General features: G+C 37.3%; 3 protein-coding genes across 7 annotated transcripts; 2 read left to right on the top strand and 1 right to left on the bottom strand.

Moving 5' to 3' along the window:
- Positions 1-697: 697 nt before the first annotated feature.
- On the top strand, positions 698-1,947 carry LOC119068257. 2 transcript variants are annotated; one of them, XM_037171797.1, is made up of 4 exons: positions 698-875; positions 947-1,084; positions 1,145-1,383; positions 1,436-1,947. In XM_037171797.1, exons 1-4 carry the CDS (start codon positions 783-785, stop codon positions 1,476-1,478), a joined length of 513 nt encoding a protein of 170 aa, XP_037027692.1. In that variant the 5' UTR covers positions 698-782; the 3' UTR covers positions 1,479-1,947. The 2 variants fall into 2 exon arrangements, with proteins under 2 accessions (XP_037027692.1, XP_037027690.1); XM_037171795.1 differs by having other exon boundaries at positions 701-875; positions 1,458-1,947.
- A 789-nt stretch (positions 1,948-2,736) lies between these two features.
- Positions 2,737-5,737, bottom strand: LOC119068235. Of its 4 annotated transcripts, none has more exons than XM_037171752.1 (3): positions 5,546-5,737; positions 4,800-5,026; positions 2,737-4,661 (listed from the first exon to the last, which is right to left on the bottom strand). In XM_037171752.1, the coding sequence occupies exons 2-3, from the start codon at positions 5,001-5,003 to the stop codon at positions 2,841-2,843; spliced, it is 2,025 nt and encodes a 674-aa protein (XP_037027647.1). In that variant the 5' UTR covers positions 5,004-5,026; positions 5,546-5,737; the 3' UTR covers positions 2,737-2,840. The 4 variants fall into 4 exon arrangements, with proteins under 4 accessions (XP_037027647.1, XP_037027648.1, XP_037027650.1 ...); XM_037171753.1 differs by having other exon boundaries at positions 5,550-5,737; XM_037171755.1 differs by having other exon boundaries at positions 5,639-5,716.
- Positions 5,738-14,497: 8,760 nt separating this feature from the next.
- On the top strand, positions 14,498-20,612 carry LOC119068239 (sulfhydryl oxidase 1-like). The gene is made up of 4 exons (XM_037171764.1): positions 14,498-15,748; positions 19,408-19,572; positions 19,639-19,750; positions 19,811-20,612. Exons 1-4 carry the CDS (start codon positions 14,724-14,726, stop codon positions 20,315-20,317), a joined length of 1,809 nt encoding a protein of 602 aa, XP_037027659.1. The 5' UTR covers positions 14,498-14,723; the 3' UTR covers positions 20,318-20,612.
- Positions 20,613-20,784: the final 172 nt, after the last annotated feature.

The following is a 20,784-nucleotide window of genomic DNA, read 5'->3' as shown; positions in this document are numbered from 1 at the left end:
GATTTTCAAATTTTCTCCATTCAACGCCCTTCTGGCGTTTTGGGGTTTTGTGTGGCCAGTGCTAGCCTTTGAAACCATCAGCACTGAGCACAGCACGATTTTCGGTTTGAAGAAAATACGTAACACCGCTCTTTACATATTCTTTTAGAAGGCTGTAATCCACGCCAAACTAGCTCCTTAGAATAGTACACATACTGGAGCTGAGTGGATCATTTGTTAAAGATTTTTTTTTAAATAAATGAAATGAAAATATTTTGTACAAAAAAATATCTTCCTTCATCACACTTCAAGCGAAAATGCTTCGAGTGACTCCTGCCAAATAGAAAGAAAAATTTGTCCACATTTCTTTACAGTGCCAAAATTTGTTTGATACACTGTCCCGTTTCAGTACCACTCTGCAGGCTTGAAAACTGCAGGCATCAGGTGTATGGTATGTTCATCTGAGTAGAAGCTAACGTGACTATTCATTTTTCTATTGAGTGCATAAATATACAGACTTCACAGATATATATGTCATATATGTTCCGCTCTCAAGCATGTAAATATTTTCTACCCATTGGTAATTGATTTATTGCTATCACTAAGGAGACTAGAGAAACTGTAAATAAAACATCATGTCTGTGATTTGATAGACATATCTTGTCAGAAAAAAAAATGACTGATAAAATGACTGATAAGCCTTATTACATTGAGCAGTTTTAGTTCACACATTCACTTCAACAGAAAATTTATCTCGTTAAACATTACAGAAGCTAAGAAAAATCAGAAATATTGACCGCATAATGCAAACAAATGCCGATGTTGCTAACGTTAAAGAGGAGGACTACTCGAAGTTGGAAGCATTGCTGGAAAGTAGACTTCCTAAATCAGGAATGGTAAGCTTTGACTGACCAAAAATATTTGGAGAGAAGCCCTGCTCAGCTGCTAAAACTTGCATTCTCCTCAGTTGTACAATGTATTGCGACTAACGCAGTCTCTCAATATAGGCAATAAAATATCAGTGAAATTTTACGCTGATAATCATTGCCAAGAAATGTGGTCTTTGGACTCCGATGGAACTTTCATGGGTGCGATAAATATTTTGGTATTCGAATTAAGATAAGTTTGCTTTGTTGGCCACAATTAACGGTTGGTTCAACTGCAGGGACTACCTCGAAATATTATCGTATTTAGTGGACCGCCAACTGGATCGACGCAAGAAACTGTGGCAGCATTACTTTCCGCACTTGATTGGTCACAGGAAATTCAGTTTGAAGGTGTCGATACCAGTATCTCTCCAACTTTGGTGGAAGTGGCGCTTAAATATGGCTCTGTGAATCAAAACGATCCTATTGGTCTTTACTATATGACTAGAGAAGAAGCTCTAGCCATTCTTTCTGAGAAGTAATTTCTGTTAAACTCATCCGATATGCTTTTACACTCTGAACCATATAAGTCGAGCCGTTGTCATTTCACAGAGATCAGATATCAATTTCTAACTCCAACATTCGTGCAAGTAGTCTACATCCAAGTGATGCTCATATGGTCCAAGATAGATGGCCTGAGAAGGTCGATGGATACCTAGAAATGCTACAAGCATCGATTGAACTTTGTAGCTCGGGTGGTGTGTATATTGTAGACGATGTTAATAAATCCGTTCCGGACAGGCTGGTAAGCTTTGCAGTAGCGTTACCATTTGGTTCAATTCATGCATTTCATACGGAACCGGATCAGAGACGAAAAGGATTTGGTAAGCTGACGATGAAGGTTCTCGCCAAGAACATTGCTCTCGCAGGGCGGATACCTTTGGTTCAGATCTATGAAGATAATGACAATTCAAAGGCGATCAATGTGGGAATCGGTTTCAAATATTCACATAAAATCTTCTTAATTACATTCCGTCCAAATAAAGCTGAATAATTGTGTAGTATTGCTTCGTTCGCACTCTTCAGAGTTCTAATAGGGAGACTGATATCCAAGCAAGAAAAACCTTTACAGTTTGATTCAATGGAAAAGTTATCTACGCAACTTGGGTGAAAATATTTCCTGGCCAGTTCCTGGGTGCAGTGTGAGTCGAGACAGGTTTACAAACGAAATGAAAAAGGAGTAGATTATGCACCTCTGTCTAAAATGTTTATTTTGACGATTTCGAAGTTATTTACCAAGCCGAAGGCGTGGTACATAATCCAAATCGTCAAAGTAAACATTTAGGACAGAGGTGCATACGTCATTTTATCTGCCGAGAACAGATATATCGAGAGAAACAAATTTTCCCTAGAGGGATAACATCGAGATTATCATTCTAGGCAGATAGGTATTTTTGGGTTATTTGTTCATCTACCCTCTGCTTCCTTTATGCGGTTGAATTAAGTACTACACCTGGAATAGTTAGATTTTCTGGGCTATGTCACTGAAGTATCTTGATTCACAAAGCTACAACAAAAACAAATGCCCGCAATTCAAGGCAAACACCATGATTCAAACTTCTTTTTATGTCAAAGAGTAGTCCTAAATGCGTTAATTCCCAATACTTTCCAGCTTGGAATCAGCAGCTTCCTTTTGTTCCAGACTCGGGAATTTAGATCTTCTGGCCAACGACCTGATTATTATTCTCGAAATTTTAATGACACTAGTGACATAGAGTCAAGGAAAAAGTCTTGAACGAAAAATTGGGGATGGATGTCGGTCGAACCTTATTTTGAACTCCATCCTCGGACGATCAAGCTAATATCGAATATCAAAAGAAGCAAATCTGGCTTTTACCGTCTTTAATGTAACAAATTATAAAGATTTATTATAACGGCCAATACGTTGAAGTAGGATGTCCTACTGCAAAGAGTCAACGATACGAAAGTTTGATTTCAATCAAACGTCTTCAAAAGAATATCAATTTTCATTCGACATACTGGGCAGCTTGCACTCACATTTCGCATCCATTCTTTGCCACAATCGTGACACGCGAAGCGATGACCGCACGGAACAAATGCTGAATTGATTGTGCGATCCATACAAATCTTGCAATCGTCTGTTGATGCTGAAAATGGTTGCGGACAAGATGTAGCCGCACCAGCGATCTGCTTAATTGTCGTCTTGTGATTTGGAAGTAATTCAATTGCCGCCACAGATCCGTTTAGAATTATGATCGGATAATAGCAATGCGTCGGTTCCACCGCGAATAATGTTGTCGGATCACTGTGGCCATTGTCGCATTTTAAAGTAACTTTACCGTAAGGTGATTTGTAAAGACTGAACTTCAGTCCCACGGCTGGTAATGGAATCAAATCGTCGTGCTTAAAATCAAGGCATGTCGCCATTTCAAGCGGAGTCTTAAATCCAATGTTCGTTGAATTTATTAGACCGAAGGCCAGGCTCTTGCCATTAATGGATGTTCGAACTTCACGTATTATGAATCTCAGCAGGTTGTCGAATGGCTTTGCGTTAACAATAACGCCATCCACACTGTTCGGACTCCATGTTAGTAATGTCTCATTGGTCAGCTTAACATTTGATGTCGTTTTCATATCCATTGCTGGCAACTCGTACGTTTGAGCAAATTTCATGGTTGTTTCATTATTGACGATCATTAGACCGCTGACTGTTCCGTCGAGTATAACAAATGGCAATATGTTCTTTACCCGCGCGATTCTCTCAATTTTCCACATTTTGTGGACGATGTCATTCTTCTTGATTTCAATCACATCGTTACCGGTGCGCGTAAATGTATACTTGTCATTCACTTTCGAATTATGATGCATTTTGAAGCGATGTGTAGCATTTCGTACGGTCTCGGTGAGAGAATCCGTAAACAATTCGTTTTCGAGCATTTCCATGTAGTTAGATTGGACAGTCATTACGCCAAACTCAAAATCGCTGGTGTATTTGTCAGAATCGTAAATTTTGGTCACTTGAATCGTTATCCGGGCATTTAATTTGAGGATCTTGTCGATATAAAATACAAATCGTTCGCCACACTCATTCTTGCGAAGAACAGCCAGTCGATTAACGGACACCTTGACATCATTTTGTGGATACTTCAATACGATGAATTTATTATCAACGTCATACGGAGCAACGAATGCCTTATGTGCCTCATTAGTTTCAATCGATGTCTGTTTGTGTATTGGTGGCCCATATGCCTTTGAAGTTCCCAGTAACATTGTTCGTCGAATATTTAACTTCTGAATATTGGTCGATACCGTCAAAGCTAGAACATTACCGGACAATTGTATGTACGGTGTTAGCAACTCTTGACCAATCATATTAATGTCACAAGAGTTCCGATTGAATTGAATGCGAATCGGCATCGATTTATCGATGGCAAAATAAATTTCCCCATCAAGTTGACGCTCGACTGTTACTTTGGATCCAATTTTATTGGCGTTGAAAATTTTCAATTGTTGAGAGTGTCCACCACATCCGGTCGGGGAACATGGCACCGTGAAGTGTTGCTTCTTGTTGGTGTGTAACGATGCTGACGAACATGATGTAAATCCAATGATAAACGAGAAATCGGAATGACGTTCGCTCACAACTTTAGTTACCGCGACGCCAAAACTTCTCCCTTTGGACAGGTATCGGGTCGAATAAACAAAATCTAATGTCGGCTGAGAAGCTTCAATCTCCGCATAATTTCTTTTGATTCGGATTTTCTCGTAGTTAGCAGAAAGAAATTTGAACTGTTCCTGAAAAAAGAAAAGTGAAGGCTTGCTGAGTGAGTAATATAATCAATAGAGTGAAGAAAACCCAAAACAGATCGTGAATCGATTCCAGTTTTGAATTAGAGCATTTGAAGGAGTACTATTGACTCAATAAATAATTACCGTTGAACTCGATCTTGAAGTTGATGTTGAGTGACCTGCCAATCTGGAATAAGTAGCACCTAATGATAATGACTCAAGCGAAGCGGTCAGATTTCTTTTTGGTTCTTGTCTAATGCTCGATAATCCTCTAACCGGGACACTGTATTTTGATCGCTCTTGTGAGGAAGTGGATGTGCGGCTACCGTTAGTAGATTTCCCAGACATTTTTTTTAGTAAGCAGTGAAGAGCTGAAAAAGAAACCATTAGTTAGGTTATTAATTTAGTATACTTCAGAGGCCATGGTAGTGGGTGTGAACAGAACAGTGGGACCAGTGGGAACTATAACCAGTATTCCATTCCTCAGAAAATGATTCATGTCATTCAGATCATTGTTGCACTAATAAATAATCGGCAAGTGTGGCGGACCTTTCAATACATTACACAACAAATCAAAAACATAGCTGTATACTTTGGGGCCCCAAAGTATACAGCCTTGATCAAAAACACGTAAATAAAATGGAGGATCCACCTACATTCATTGAGGAATTCAATTTTTCAGATCACGAAACCTTGTCGTCTAGGCTTTAATTTATAATGTAAAGAAAACCGATGCGCCTTCGGCTAAAATACTCAATCAATTTATTATTAATTGACAACAACAAATTTTTGACAAATTATAACAATGAACCGAATGAAGAAACCACCACCACCAAAATCTAATTTTCAGTCTATAATTTAAAAACAAATTTGTTTTTCAAATCACTCACTTACAAATCTGAGCAATGCAACCGAATTCCAGACAATCTTCACGAAAAAGTATTTGCTTTATGAAGAGAATAATTTACAGTAAATGTATACACTTATCTACATCACATAATAATATGTGAAGCATAAGTCAGCAAAATATCGGAGCACAAAGTACGGGCCCAAAGAATAACAACCGAATTTACTCGCATGTGCTTACTCAATGCAAGGGTGCCAAGTTTTATTTTTGTTCATTCATTCATTGAGTCGACCAAAGTAATAATTTTTACACTCGCCAAACCATGAAAACACTGAATATCATCACGCTTCAAAAGTTATCGGAAACCACAATTTTTTAGTTCTCTCTCAGCAGACCTTACAAACAGGTCTAGGGATCCAGGAGACGTTTTACTTAATGGTGGAGTTTGTTTATGTTATTCGTCAAAGAGAGAAATTTGATTCGAAGGCGGAGCTTACTCTCCGTATCAACGAGTAGTGTGATGCACATCGAACGATCAACTCGTTCGGCTTTATATCGCGTATTTTCGGTTTCGTTTTTATTCTCATTCTTCTTCTATACATTCAAGTTCAACCTTGAACGGTGTGTATTATATTTGGTAAAAAATAATAAATAAATATATTTGATTTTGTTCTTTGTGTATTTCATGGTGTGACGAGTGTAACATTGTGCGCGTCACAGGATTGAAACCACTCAATCACAGAATATGTGTGAATTCGTATACCACGAGAATAATTTTTGCATACGTATGGATGATTCGTCTCGACGAAACATACATACTTATGCAAAAACTATTCTCTCGCTATACCAATTTACATGTATACTGTAATTTCATGGTGCAAATAACTATTGGGTCATTTTAAATGAAAACATAGGTGTCGGACTTACTGTTGTTTTGCGTGAAATGCTGGTCATGTTATTTGAGGTTGACTCTTATCGGTCGAAATTTTAGTGAAGGGTGGTTGGCATAATCTAATTAAAGTATCAATAAAACGAGTCACTTTTATTTCAAACAACTTTTTCTGAACCTGAGACACAATAAGGAAAATGGTAATTAGGGATGGGAGACGTTCAAAATTATCGATAGTATCAATCAAAAGAAATTATCGATAATCGATTAATCATATCGTTATCGACAATTCGATAATATCGATAATTAGCAAAATATCGAAATTCGATAATTATCAAAATATCGCTATTTTGATATTTATCTGAAAATTCATGATCATGTACCGATAAAATCGGAATATATCGATAAATATCGGATTTTCGGACCGAAATATCGATATATCGAATTTTTTACTCTGAGTGAACGGTGGATCAGTGGACGAAATTTCTTTTCTTACACAGATAATCCGTAGACCCTCTAAACGCCTGTGCGTCTTTCTTAAGACGACAGGTAAAAATGTCCATTCTCATTGCGAGATGTATCAGAGCATTGTTTTAACTGTATTTCTATATACAGATGTGGCATTGGGTTCAGGAATGAATGTGTTAAGAGGTAGAAAAGACGAGAAGAAGACAATTGCTTCATGGATCGGCAAATTATGATTCACTTCAGATTATACTCTTCAATGAGTATATAGAAGAGAAACGGACAAGGTAGGTTTAGTCCCAAACACACCAAGAGGGTATTGCTATTTTATTTTCCTGATTTGAGAGTTGTTGTGGATTGTTTGTTACATTTTGAGGGCATAACTACCATATAATATTAGCAGCATTTTGCCATGCGAACAAGTTATGATTTTTTTGCTTTATTCAAACCACATCACTAACCTTGAATTCGTCTACAATTTGCAACTCAGTGCATTCCCGGCAGTATGCACTAACGAAAAACGTTTGTTCCATCATTCTTTCCTTGGATATGAAACTACAAAAATACACACCCCAAATCTGAACTGTCAAATCTGAACTTTAAGAAGCGTGCAATAACTCGTTGAAGAGTAGATAGTAGAATCGAAGGGGGAAACGTCGAAAAAGTCGTGTATATATGTTCCTTAGTCCTATGGAACTTTTTTTTTTCATGTTTTGCTCATTACTTCGACGGTTCAAGGGTTCACCCGTAGATGCTAGTTAGGCAAATAAACAATTAAACAAACAATTCAAAAATCAAAATTTATTTGTTTGTAGAAAACAAAATATGCACATTTACTGGGAAGTAGTAGGAAGTAGTCGCACCACTAAACCACCTACCACTTGAATCACATATCTATGTAGATGGTTTCTCATCTACGTAGAGTACGTAACACTAATTAATAATAGCGTCCATTTGTGACTGATATTGTTGTCTCTGAGTTTCACTCAGATAGTGATTGAATTGAGGTAACAATCTCAGAAAGTTCCATGTTGTTAATATTTTTTGGCGGTTTTCCTGTTCAGTTAAATCAAGAGACGCAAACTCCGACCGCCATGCCGTCAATGTAAATTGAAAATGATCGATGCGCATTATGGCACTGCCCAAGAAAAAGTTCAACATAAATTGAACATAAACATACCATTCGTCACCGGTCATTTCCGGGCGTTGGATGCCATCGAAATTTGGAATTTTTCTTTGGATTGCAGCGATCGTGAGGGCTGTTGACTGATTTCTGATGGTTGACTGAAACCTGTCGAAATACAAATCCCTCATTCTTTTGCATGTATACAATTTTTCCGGGTGATGATTTTTCAAAATTTCTTCAATCATAACTTCTTTGCGCCTTGCCATGCCATAATCTAATCCAATTGTCTCCATCAAGGCCGACAATTGTTTCTTTCCCAATGCAGATAGAGATTGCCGTAATGCCGCAACTTTGGAAGTATCAGCTGATGACGGATTTTTGGCATTTTTGGCTGGAGTGCCGGCATTATCATCATCCTTATCGGCTGCCGGATTTGAACGTAGTTTCTTCCTCTTGCCCAATAATTGTGACGGCATTATCATCAACTGCATCATCATCCTTATCGGCTGCCGGATTTAAACGTAGTTTCTTCATCTTGCCCAATGAAGTGCCGGCATTATCATCAACTGCATCATCATCATTATCTGCTGCCGGATTTGAACTAACAATTTGTTGTGAAGGTCCGTTGATGCCCAAGCGGAGAACTCTATGAAATGTGTAGATTCAGCTTAATGAAAGAAAATTTTCGCTCTGTTTGCAAGTAAGTACCTTCTCTCATCTACTGTTTTAGTCGATTTTATGTTGCACAAAATGTTATTATTCGATTCGAACATTTTCGAACAAGCATGTCGATTATTGAATGATATAAAAATGATGCATGAGTGTGTTTGTGAATGCTAATTAGCTGAGGAGCAGAGCTCCACAGTTTTCCAGTCCTAATTATTTCAATATATTCACTGATACTTAAGTCCACAAATCCACATTTTCGACTCTTCTCTCCATAATCATTTTCGCAATGTTTATCATATTATAGCTTTTTGAACGACAAACGCGATAACTCGAGTAGTTCTTAATCGATTTTTAATTTTTTTTTGTCAATTGAGAGAGAATGACATTCATGAGGTTAAGTTCGTAGATGGGCAATATTGAAGAAATGAGATTGGAATAATTGTAAAAAGAAGTGAGCTAAAAATAGCGTTTTATTAGATCATTAGGCAATTGAGCTAAAAATAGCTATTTATTAGATCATTAGTAGCTCAAAAAAACACGAGCCAAAAAGAAATTGAAGCCGTACGAGGTTCCGGGTATCAAATACGAGATATTCAACATCAAGACCGAACTCCATTCAGCATTTGATCGGCAATATGGCAAGGGTCACAAGAAGGCATTGGAAAAAATAAAAGCAGCTAAAATTGAAGTGGCGACACCGGCTAATGTTGCATTGTTTAAACAACTATTGAACACCACAGTTTTAACGGCATCATTGTGGATGGTAGAGGCGAGCTTATATATCCACTTCTGCTTATACAACTTGCTGGCTACCGGAAGCGATGAGGAAATATACGAAGAATTCGAACGCCGCGTAGAGCCGAAAATGGAATATTTTCTGCCGTACTTTTATCAACTACAAAAGAAAGGAAAGCTCCATTCTTCATATCAGGCAATTCGAACTGTTCCGGCGCACAACAAAGATCGCATGGGAAACATAATGGTGTTCGCGGCTAAGCTATTCTGGACAAATTTCAAAAGCAACATCGTCACACACACCCGGAGACACGTTCGACGGTTGCTGCAACATACTCATCCCGGTAAGAAAAACCGGCAAAAAATTAAACATACGCTGCAGCACCTCTTCAACAAAGAAGAAAAAGTAATTCCGGATCCGGATTTGATATCAACGGTGGAACATGTCATGAACCGGTAAAGTTTTCAATTTTTGGATGAGCAATGGTATGCCTACATTCCCAATCTGTGGCGCCTGCAGCGGTTCAACGAAGCCAATGATTTGCCGAACTTCACAATAATTCCGCAATTCAGCCATGGCCGGAAATCAATCCACATTGATACGCTGACAATGTGTGGATTGATTAACTCATTTCTACCTCGGGGACAGAAAATAATAAAACAAAATGGAATGGATTTCATCGGCACCTGGGCTCCGTACGTAAATTACCAGAAATTCGAAACCGGAAACCGGAACTTCGACTTCTCCATTACTACAGATGGAGCGTCTTATGTCTCACTCCAGTTTGCCCGGCCAAAGAAACCAACAATAACCGATAAACAAAAGACAGCTGCAAAACAAAACGAATTGGATCGAATCCGCTAAAAATACCAAAACAACGAATACCACATCATAGCCGGCATTGACGAAGGACAGAAATTGCTGGTGGCCGCCCATGCGACATGTCGCAATGACACCGGGGAAGTAAACACAAAAATCACCAAATACAAATCGAAATCATTCCAATTCGATAGCGGCCAGTTACATTTCAAGAAAAAGCAGCATCTTATAACGGAAGATGTTCTTGAGCAAGTAGAAAAAGACTGGGAAACTTTTCAACTTCATACTCCGATTTACAACCAAAATAACGGATATCAATTGAACGTGGATTTACGTGATGAGGAACTGTGCGAACGCCGAAGAAGGAATCGGCAGAAATGGTTGGATTGGCTGAGAAAACTGGAAGCGTAGAATAAAATTACAGCCCGGCAAAAGAAAATGTTGCATCGCAGAGAAGGCTTCAACAAAGTAGATTACCGGCACCGTATGGAACTTTCCGAAAAGCCGTGGAATTATATGGACTATGTCAAATTCGAATTGAAACATTTGATTAATGTACAGAACATGTTGGTCAACCCGGTATTGGCCCACTACAAATCGAAACGTTCAATTTTCATCACGAAAACGGCTGTCGACGTTGCCAAGCAATTAGCTGAAACCGGCCAAGTTATTCCTAGTCGTCCGGTTCAATACAAGCATCAACACAAATTCAAATGTCCGGAACAACGGCATGCCAACAAGGGCAAATTTGAAACGGCCAAACGAACCACACTCATCATACTTGGCAATTTTAAAATGGCGCCGGATTCATCGATGAAAGGTCATCCGAGATCGGCTGTAGACGGCAATTTCCCCGGGAGCTGCGTCGTCGCTGCGATGTGAGATGCAAGACGAACACAATACCACGGAAGCTTGCTACGTATGCCGAAAGAAACTCGAAATTGCACAACCACCAGAACGATTTGCTCAATGTCGCTGTAACGATGGTAAACGATAGGTAACTGATACACTATTAGTGATTTCCATATTCAAGGCTATTCTAACACAAATTGCATTTCCTTTTCTCATGTAGGTGTGGAACAGACGTGAATGCGGCATTAAACATAACAATGTTGGGCGAAACTTTTCTCCGGCAACATCCAAGGCCACCGGAATTTCAAAGGGGATTTCAATTACAAACCCAAGCAAACCCACTACGCCGGAACCCGCCACAAAAAATTGAATTACCGGAAGACAACATTAGTGTTTATTCATTAGATTCTCAATACTAGCTTATGAAAACCTCGAAAGGTTTAATTTTCATAAGCTTTTTGTAATATTTTGTAGTATTACAACATACACGGAATGTCGTTTTCGTGATTGAGCTAGACAGTCTACATCAATTCTACACCAATACCTATAGCACAGCTCCTAGCAATAACGTACAAAATAATTGGAGACTGTATCAGAATATTCTTTGCAGTTCTTTCATTAAAACAGGAGCTAGCTTTCTTGGTGTGAGTTAACACGTACCTGTATAAATTTTGAGAATTTATGACGAGTGTTAGTGCTAGTAGCAGTTCTATGCAATATTTTATTGAACTGATGATCATTTGTCATTACATCGCTAGTAGATTTCCTTGTCGGGCAAAAGTGAATGTTAAAACAGTTAAAATCCAATGAGGTCCCCACTAAAACTAAATCGATTTTAGCATTTTATATAATAATAAGACGGACTTTGTATATATCTACAACATAGCGATCGTCAATAACTAATCACTTCTATGCATAGGGAAGTGATAATTATCGTAAATTCATAGTCGTTGTGTGGGTTCATTGAATCGATACGTATCGCATCAACTACCACATCAACTAAATAGAGAAGAGAAACAGATCAAGGTTTATGCTGTTTTTATCAATTTACCTGCGTACGTCTTCAAAAAGGATTTATCTCGGATTTTATTTTCGAAATAGGAATTTAAATACTGAAAACCTTGCGTAAGGCTTACGACCTACAAAAGTCGAAATTAATTTGTAATGTCAGTGTTTTCGTTCATTATTTCTAATTATGCAATTTTCTGATTACAAAAAACCTCGAATTAGTTATAATGATGGCATTTTGTTGTAATCAAAATGTTTTCTTTGAGGTAAAGTTTAATTACCTTCACTAATTGCAAGTCAAATAAAACATTGTGTCGTTTCGATTCTCAACATTTCATTTTGTCTTAGCTTCTATCAATTACTGTCCCCATAGACAAAGCACTATCAAGCAGCAAAGCTAGCTGACTTTGACGTCACTCAAATAGAGGGCTGAAACAATCAAAGTTCGTTATTCTTTTTCATACAATGGTTGTCAAAAATTTAAAAGGAATAGCTAACTCGATGTGATTTTGGCCTTCTAATTGAGTGATGTCAAAGTCGCAGCTTCAATGCTTGACGGTTATACCATAGAGAAATAATAAATGGAAAATAAAGAATCTGTGTGCATACCAGTCCAACATATGGCCACGGTTTGATACTACACTAATTCCTAATTTCTTTCTACCACAGAAAGACTTTTTTCAAGCTTTCTTTTAAGAATTAAATATTAGTTCCAATTATAGGTACATGCGTGTTATAACCTGTCACATATTCATCTGTTATCGATAACGACGACAAAAATATTGACAAGCTCTGGGTAATATGGTCCTTTATGCAGTAATAGTATATTACTTCCGAGGTTACAAGTTGTGTATTTGATAAGTGGGGTGTATTTTCCCCACTTGTCAAATAACAACTTGGAACCTCGTAAGTACAATGCTTTACGTTATTAGGCAATGTAAATGAAAATGAAACATGCCGTAACACGTAAAATACGTGTTAAAAAATTGAAGTACAAGATTGAAATCAACAGATTAAAAATACTTTGATCGATGGAAGTAATAGACCCGATAATAATACTAGTCATATGCTTGCCGTCTGTAACATGATAAGGCATAGAAAAGGTGCAGAACATGTGAATGATGGGATCTAAAAATCTGCAACAAGTGGAGACGGGATTTATGGCCGGGCCTTAAATAGCTCAACCGTCATATTGAGGAAGTTACCCAAAGTTGTTAGACCCACATGACAGATAAAATATAAAAAATATTTTTTTATTGAGGCGTTCGTCGTTGTGTCAGAAAACAGAAGCTTTTAACAGGTATAAGCGACACGTACACACCCTGTAAGTTACAACATTTCTTCATTGGGCGTAGGATTCTCAAAAATTTGAGTGTCCCACAAATTCGTTGAACACTCCTGATAGATGAATGGCTTCTCCAATCTCAAATTCATCATTTTTTTTAAATTTCTATCCAGCCTAACGGACATTATTCTTGAATATAATCAAATAACTGAGTATTGATCTGTTTATACAGCTGAAGTTGCTTCGTCTCAAAAGGTTTATTATTGTTGCAGCCTATAGTGCCTAGGATAACAGATAATAAATAAAGACAACATTGTGTTAAAGCTTATGACCTAAAAAATCAATTAAATCATTGTGGTCACTCATTGGTTAATTTTAGATTGTAATTTACTCACGGTCGAAAGACTTTTTGACGTCGGAAAGTTTCATCGTTAAATAAGGCATTTTACGTGTTAATGCATGTTTCATTTTCATTTACATTGCCTAATCACGTAAAGCGTTGTACTTCCGAGGTTTCAAGTTGTTATTTGACAAGTGGGGAATACAGCCCTCCCCTTCGGGTCAGGCTGTAACACCCCACTTATCAAATACACAACTTGGAATCTCGAAAGTAATATACTATTACTAGCAAAGCTGAAATTCCTGTCTACAAAATAAACATTTTACTGATCGCTAATCAGTTGGGTGCACGTAAATGTTTTCATAACACAATATTGTTACATCAAATCGTTCTAGGACAGAAGTTTTTCTTAGTTAGATTATCAGGAAGGTACCTAGTACTATACCAGTAGGGCGAGTGAGTGTACCTGTCCAGTCGATACTTCCATGCATTAGTAATTTGGACATCTCCATAAACTAGCATAATGTACATAATGATCTAGGACATAGGAAAACTCCAAACTTGTGGTTTCGGATGCCACACAAAAGCCTAAAGTAATAGCAGTAAAAGAACGGTTGCAAGGAGTGCAAAGTCTTGTACAAACAAAAAGTTATTTATGCTACAGCTGTTGTGGTCATTAGCAAAATCGTACTATCGCACAGCAAATACGAACGATTGCTGGCTGAGTATTATACATCTGTTTATTCAATGAAACCGAAACCATTACATGCTCACCGCACTTGATTTATTAATCCTAAAATAAGCAAAACAACAAAACAGTCGAATGCGAACCGTGAACGGAGAGGTCGATTTGTTATCAAAGCGACAAAAATTTAGTTTAATTAAAAAATAAAAATAAAACCCAGTACGGTCGAGTGATTATTCAAATAAATAAATTACTTAGATTGTGCATACATATAGAACGGTTGCACCTACTTTTTTTACCGACTGAATTTGCATTTTTCCATATCAAAGTGCGGGTGGAATATAGTCATGAATTGGAGGCTTCTGCAATATGTTTTCATTCACTTGATCGCTGTGAAAATGTCGTCGGCTAATTTTTACGGTTTTGATAAGAATGTCGTTGAATTGACCCAAGTGGATTTCAGAGATTTTGTGTTCAACAAGGACTATGCATCCATCGTAGAGTTTTACAATTCATTTTGTGGAGCTTGCCGTCGTTATTCACAAACGTGGAAATCGTTTGCATTAGACATAAATACATGGAACGATGTCGTCAAAGTAGCAGCAATCGATTGTTCCGAAAATGATGAATTATGTCGAGAATATGAAATTCATTATTATCCATCGATTCGGTATTTTTCACCATATCTGAAAGACGATCCAGAAGAGAAACAGCTGGGTATACAGAGTACGGCCCGTGAGATCAGTGTGATGAAAGCATTGACCGTGAACTATCTACAAAACGAGACAAACATTCCGCCGCATTGGCCAGACTTAAGGCCACTGGAACGCATTGCAGAACCGAAGGACATATTCGACAATGTGACGGACGCAGTAAAATACGCAATTTTAGTCTATCCATCATCGGTTAACGAACATATTGGCTATGAGCTAACGCTAGACTATCATCTTCAGAAAGAGTTTATGATCAAGCAAATAAACTCAACAGAGGCAGCCAAAACATTTGGAATCGAATATAAATCAACGATCCATGTAGTCGACAGAAATTTAAAGGTCGAGGCATTGCCAACCGAAATTTATCACAATTCCAAAGCGATTAAAAGAATTCTGGAAAAATATCTCGTCGACCATGGCATTGACCTTCAGCGGCAGGAAACTGTCTCGGATGCAACCGCTGCAGCTCAGGACAATCGAACATTAACCGAAGATGAGTTAAATGTTTTGGCTAAGGTTAAAAACATGTCACATGTGGTATTTCAAGCTGATCTCGAAAAAGCCATTAAACTCAGCCTCACCGTGGAAGTCTATAAGAATCAGGAAATACAGGGAGAATCTCAACATGCCCTAAGCAGATACATTGCTGTTGTTAAGAAGTAAGTAAGTAAATGAGAAGTTTTGCTTTTATTTACCGGATCAGGCGCTTGTAACAGCATCATCTCGTAGAACTTACTAAATATTCTTGCTTGGCGGTTTTAGTACATAGATTTTCAGTGATGGTTGAATTGATCGGAAAGAAAATCGACAAAAGGGAACGTAAATGTTGAGAACACATTTTCATCTTGTTTACCATTTCCCTGGTAATTAGCGCTGCTAAAATCCTAACACGCCTGGTCAAAAAGTTCGCTTAAAATTCAATCATCAGATGATTTCAAGTTAAAAAGTCGGACATGCCCCCTTTGCATCACCGACCGTTTCCACAAAATCGATGATGTAATTCTAAAATGTCGCAATGTGAAATTACTTTGATACAGCTGACAGACTCGCTTATCTAAAGAAGTGGTATACAATGCTGTAAAAAAACGAATGACGATCTCTCTCGCATTAACGAACTGTATAACTACTTCTAATATGTTACAACATTCAGTTTTCAATTCTCTTCTTATTATCGTTTTATACCAGTGACTATTTTACTCTACGTAAAGTTACTAGCATAACAACAATTTCCATTTTTCTTTGTTAGAAGTCAGAGATATGCAAGTACGAGAGACTAAAAAGTTCAAAAAATATTTTTTAACTTTCTCTGTACAAACAATTCGTGTTTGGTGCACTCCATTTTCGATTTATTGAAACTAATGCCCCATCATTTTTCGTGTAGTTTCAATTCGACTTTTCACTTCTTTTTTTCAAACTACAAGGTAATTCGATAAGCTCAAATGTTTTTTTCTTTCATAACCACCAGTCTCGACCATAGTAGAACATAGGATTTTGAAGGTATTACAATAAACTATTTCTGGCTCATCCAAACTTCCAGTTACCGAAAACGTTCGAGAATTTTTTCAATGTTCTTTTAATTGTTCTACTCGTCGACTGGTGGTAAAAGTGTTTTGTTTTATCACGTAATTATCAGAAAATGTGCTACAAATAACAAACATTCATTGACTGTACATCAAAATCAGAACATAACGACATAGTACCAAGAAATGTGTAGATACTCTTTTCGAGCAATTTTTCCCCGCCTTAAATGAAGGTCACAGTTCAGTAGAACAAAAATAGTTATTTATTTGAATGAAGAAAAATTGAAAATTGCATTTCTATGGTGTTGTTTGTGACCAGAAGGGCCACAATTCACCCGAGAAAAGGCAATTTCCAGCTTTTTTCCGGAGTTAAAGCAATGTTATATCTTTTTCGAGTTTTATCCACCGTTACTTGAACTCACTTTCGAGGCAATGTTATTCACAACAAAGACTTCCGAAGTTTCCGTTGAGGTGAGAAAATAACTATTTTCTCGCCTGCGTTGTGAAAAAATCAAGAATGTCTGTTATACATTCGACAGCTGTAGTATTGGATTAATTTTTACCTTAAATTATCTCATGTGACGTTCATGTGGCGTACTTGAATGGCAACAACTACCAAGAAATATTTTGTCCGACAGTTCACCCAAAGTCCAAGATGATACAATCAGTACAAAACATATTTATGTATCACTTCTCGATACGCATACGAGTACACTATTTTGAAATGAGAACAACTAAACTGTGTGAATTATTATTGCGACATCGTCGAGACACTCAGGAAATTATCTATGGAGCAACAGCAAGGCAACAATGGAATTTAAAAATTATACAAATGCAAAAGAGAATTCTCACAATTGAATAAGAACAAAGAGGAGATAAGAAAAGGATGTTATAAGATATAACATACACCAGAACCGTCACAAGTTTACTTATTAATTTTGGTATGAGCTCAAACCCACTGGAACAGAAATATGCATACAGTAGCTACGTGCCTGGTAGTTCTTTGTTCGTATGTTTAATAAATTTTGTTGAAAATTACTTTAAAATCATCAAGTTCAAGACAGCCACAACTTATTCATCAACAAGTGCAATTGAGAGAACAATAGTTTCGTTCGTTCAGCAGCGCAATGGACAGTAAGCATCTACAAAGTGTGGTTGTTTCCTATTCACCTGAAGATGACAATGGGATAACGGACAAGCAAGGATTGATTTCCTTTGTTGGAGTACCGCAAGTGCATCAATCTGATAGTGGATGGTGTCTTCTCGGCTTTACATTTAGTTCCATGCGAATACTAAAATTTATGTTCGCCTCTATCGCATTTCTCACCGCATTTTATGTATTTTGTCATTGGTTTATTTTTCAAACGGTCTCAAATATTGAAGATAATGGCGAGCTAGTGTCAGAATCACAAAATACTTACAACAAATCATTCGAATCGAGTGTAAATGTCGAATCCAGATATGCAACAAATGCTACAGAAATGTTGTTAGTGAGCGGCTCAACATTAACTGCAACGATGACAACCGTAACGACGACGGAGCCTACAACAACAGAATTTGAAATACCATCGACAGCCGAAACACCAACGCCTAAGACGACAACATTGTCTTTAACGAGTCAAGCAGGTACAACAACACCAACAACAACAACTGTACCAACAACGACTAAGCCTAAACTAGAAGGAAATGTGAAGATAAGAGTAATTCGAGCATCATTACCGAAGACAGATTTTTGGAGCGATACAGACCCATTTGTAAAAGTTACCGTAGCCAATCGTAATTTGGGACAAACCTCGATGATTAAAAATAATCGATATCCATATTGGAATAAGTATTTTAACGCTTATAGTGTGAAAGTCAACAATTGGATCAATTTCATGGTTTACGATGCAGATGTCACTCGGAGTGTTATGATAGGTGAAAAAGACATTTCAATTAAGGAAATTGTGGAAAATAATAATTTGGGTAAAGAGCTTAGACTGGTTGTATGTCCTACCACAGAGTGTGAGATATTCGTTGAAGTAAATTGGACGTGGCTTTAAAAGGCATGATGCTTTGCTGAAAAATCTACATTCTGTGCGGTATTGAAAGATTAATTTTAATTTTAATAAATTTAATTTGCTGGCGGACAGTAAATTGGCGTTGGCGCTGTGTACTTATATGATATACTATGCAAATGCAACTGCTTCTAATTTCCAAAAGGAAAACCAACGTTGGGTAAAATGAGTAAATGATTTACCACGAATTTTGAGTAAAAGTTTTTCTTAATTCGCCGATAGAATTGATGCTGTAAATTTTGGGATAAAAATAAATTGTTTAGTGAAAACTGAAGTCATTATTTATCCATAACTCTGTATAATCAACTTAATGCACTTTAAAAAATGATTTTATCGGTTCCCCCTCCGGAAACCCAGTTTACTTCACGAACAATAGCGTTAAATATTTTTTTCGGATGTTGTTTGCGAGTGTAATGGTTTGGAGATTGTTAGTTTGACTTGTATCCAACCTACGATGTTTCTGGATGCTTAAGTAGCTACAGACCCGAATAATTCCAGTCTACTCTGAAATCTATCTGCAGTTCGATGGTAGAACTTTTTTGAATGTAAAATACCACTGAGACTGTTCAAAGATCTCAAATCTATTATAAACCACATCAAATTCTACTAAAATTGACGTCCAAATGATTTAGTAATTTAGGTATTAAGGATCTTAAGCACAATGCATGTTGTACTTGGACTGGACACTGGACGCAATTATTGCCAAAGATTTATTTCTAATAAAACAAATCATATTTGCAGGTACTCACCATTGGGTGCCCGAGGCGAGAATTTCTTTGAAAATTTACTGAATTTCGTCAACTCATCCTCTGATGGTATAGATGGAGCCTCGTACAAGAAGAGGATACAGGAACTGGAAACTGAAACCGAATTTTTCGATAAACGTTGGATCGGTTGCCAAGGAAGGTATATGTTCAGAGGTTTACAATGCAGCGTAATGCTAATGGGACTAACTAAATTGCATATTTTAAGTGCTCCAAACCTACGCGGATATTCATGTGGTCTATGGAAACTGTTTCATCACCTCACTGTTCGGGCATCAAATGCGACTGAAGATAATGATCCTCTGGAAGTTCTAACGGCAGTAAGAATTTTCAGATGCAATTAAAACGCACAACTTCCACATTTCCATTTATTCCATCAGATTGTCGATTACGTAAAACATTTCTTTGGGTGTAGCGAATGTGCAATGCATTTTCAAGAAATGGCTGTTGCTAGAGATATGTGGAATGTAAGCACCAGAGATGATGCTGTCCTTTGGCTATGGAAAGCACATAACATAGTTAGCGATCGGATCAGCGGTGACACAACCGATGATCCAGAATTTCGGAAGATTAAATTTCCCAGTTTTACGGCATGCCCACAATGTCGTGTTGGCTTTAATTTCAGCGAGGAAGATGTGCTAACATTTTTGAAAGATATCCATGCCGATGAGAACATTAATAGTTTCGGCAGCAAGTCTTCTGATGAAATTCCTAAATTCTTACATCGAGTCGTTGATGAAACTGCAACAAAGGTGCCAGTGAATCTCTCCACGATCGCTGCAATTGGCTTCTGTGTCTGTATTCTGTTCGTTGTTGTGCTCATTGTTATTTTCAGAAAAGTAAAGAGACCATCGCGACAATTTGGCATTCGTTCTTCAAGTGTGTAGGTATTTTTTTTTATATATAAGTAGATAAACGCGTAAACATTTACTGTGATTGTTGTTACTGCTACTGATAAATCAAAGCTCATTGAATTCAATCAATTTTCTTATTCGAACATTGTGTGCCATGCATAAAGTGAGCAAAAGTGATTGTTTCCGCTTGATAACCTTGCTAGACAACAACAACAACAGCACACATTCGCAGGATGGTATGACATACTACGGAACGTAAATTTAAAAACTTTTATTGAATTTTAAAATGTTAAATGTAGCAATCAGATTAAATGACACAATAAAAGAAGAAGAAAAAATATTCAGAGACATATTAGTTGATGTTTCAGGTCATGAATACAATTTCTCTACGAATGTTTACGATGATTTTTAGATTGTTCGGTTAAATGTAAATTATGATGCAGTATGCAGCAAGTATATAATTTAATATGAGACCTGAATGTAGCCAACTGCCTAATGAC

Source organism: Bradysia coprophila (genome assembly GCF_014529535.1).
Source record: "Bradysia coprophila strain Holo2 chromosome X unlocalized genomic scaffold, BU_Bcop_v1 contig_173, whole genome shotgun sequence".
Taxonomy (NCBI): Eukaryota; Metazoa; Arthropoda; class Insecta; order Diptera; family Sciaridae; genus Bradysia; species Bradysia coprophila.
This window is presented reverse-complemented; position numbering and strand designations above follow the sequence as displayed.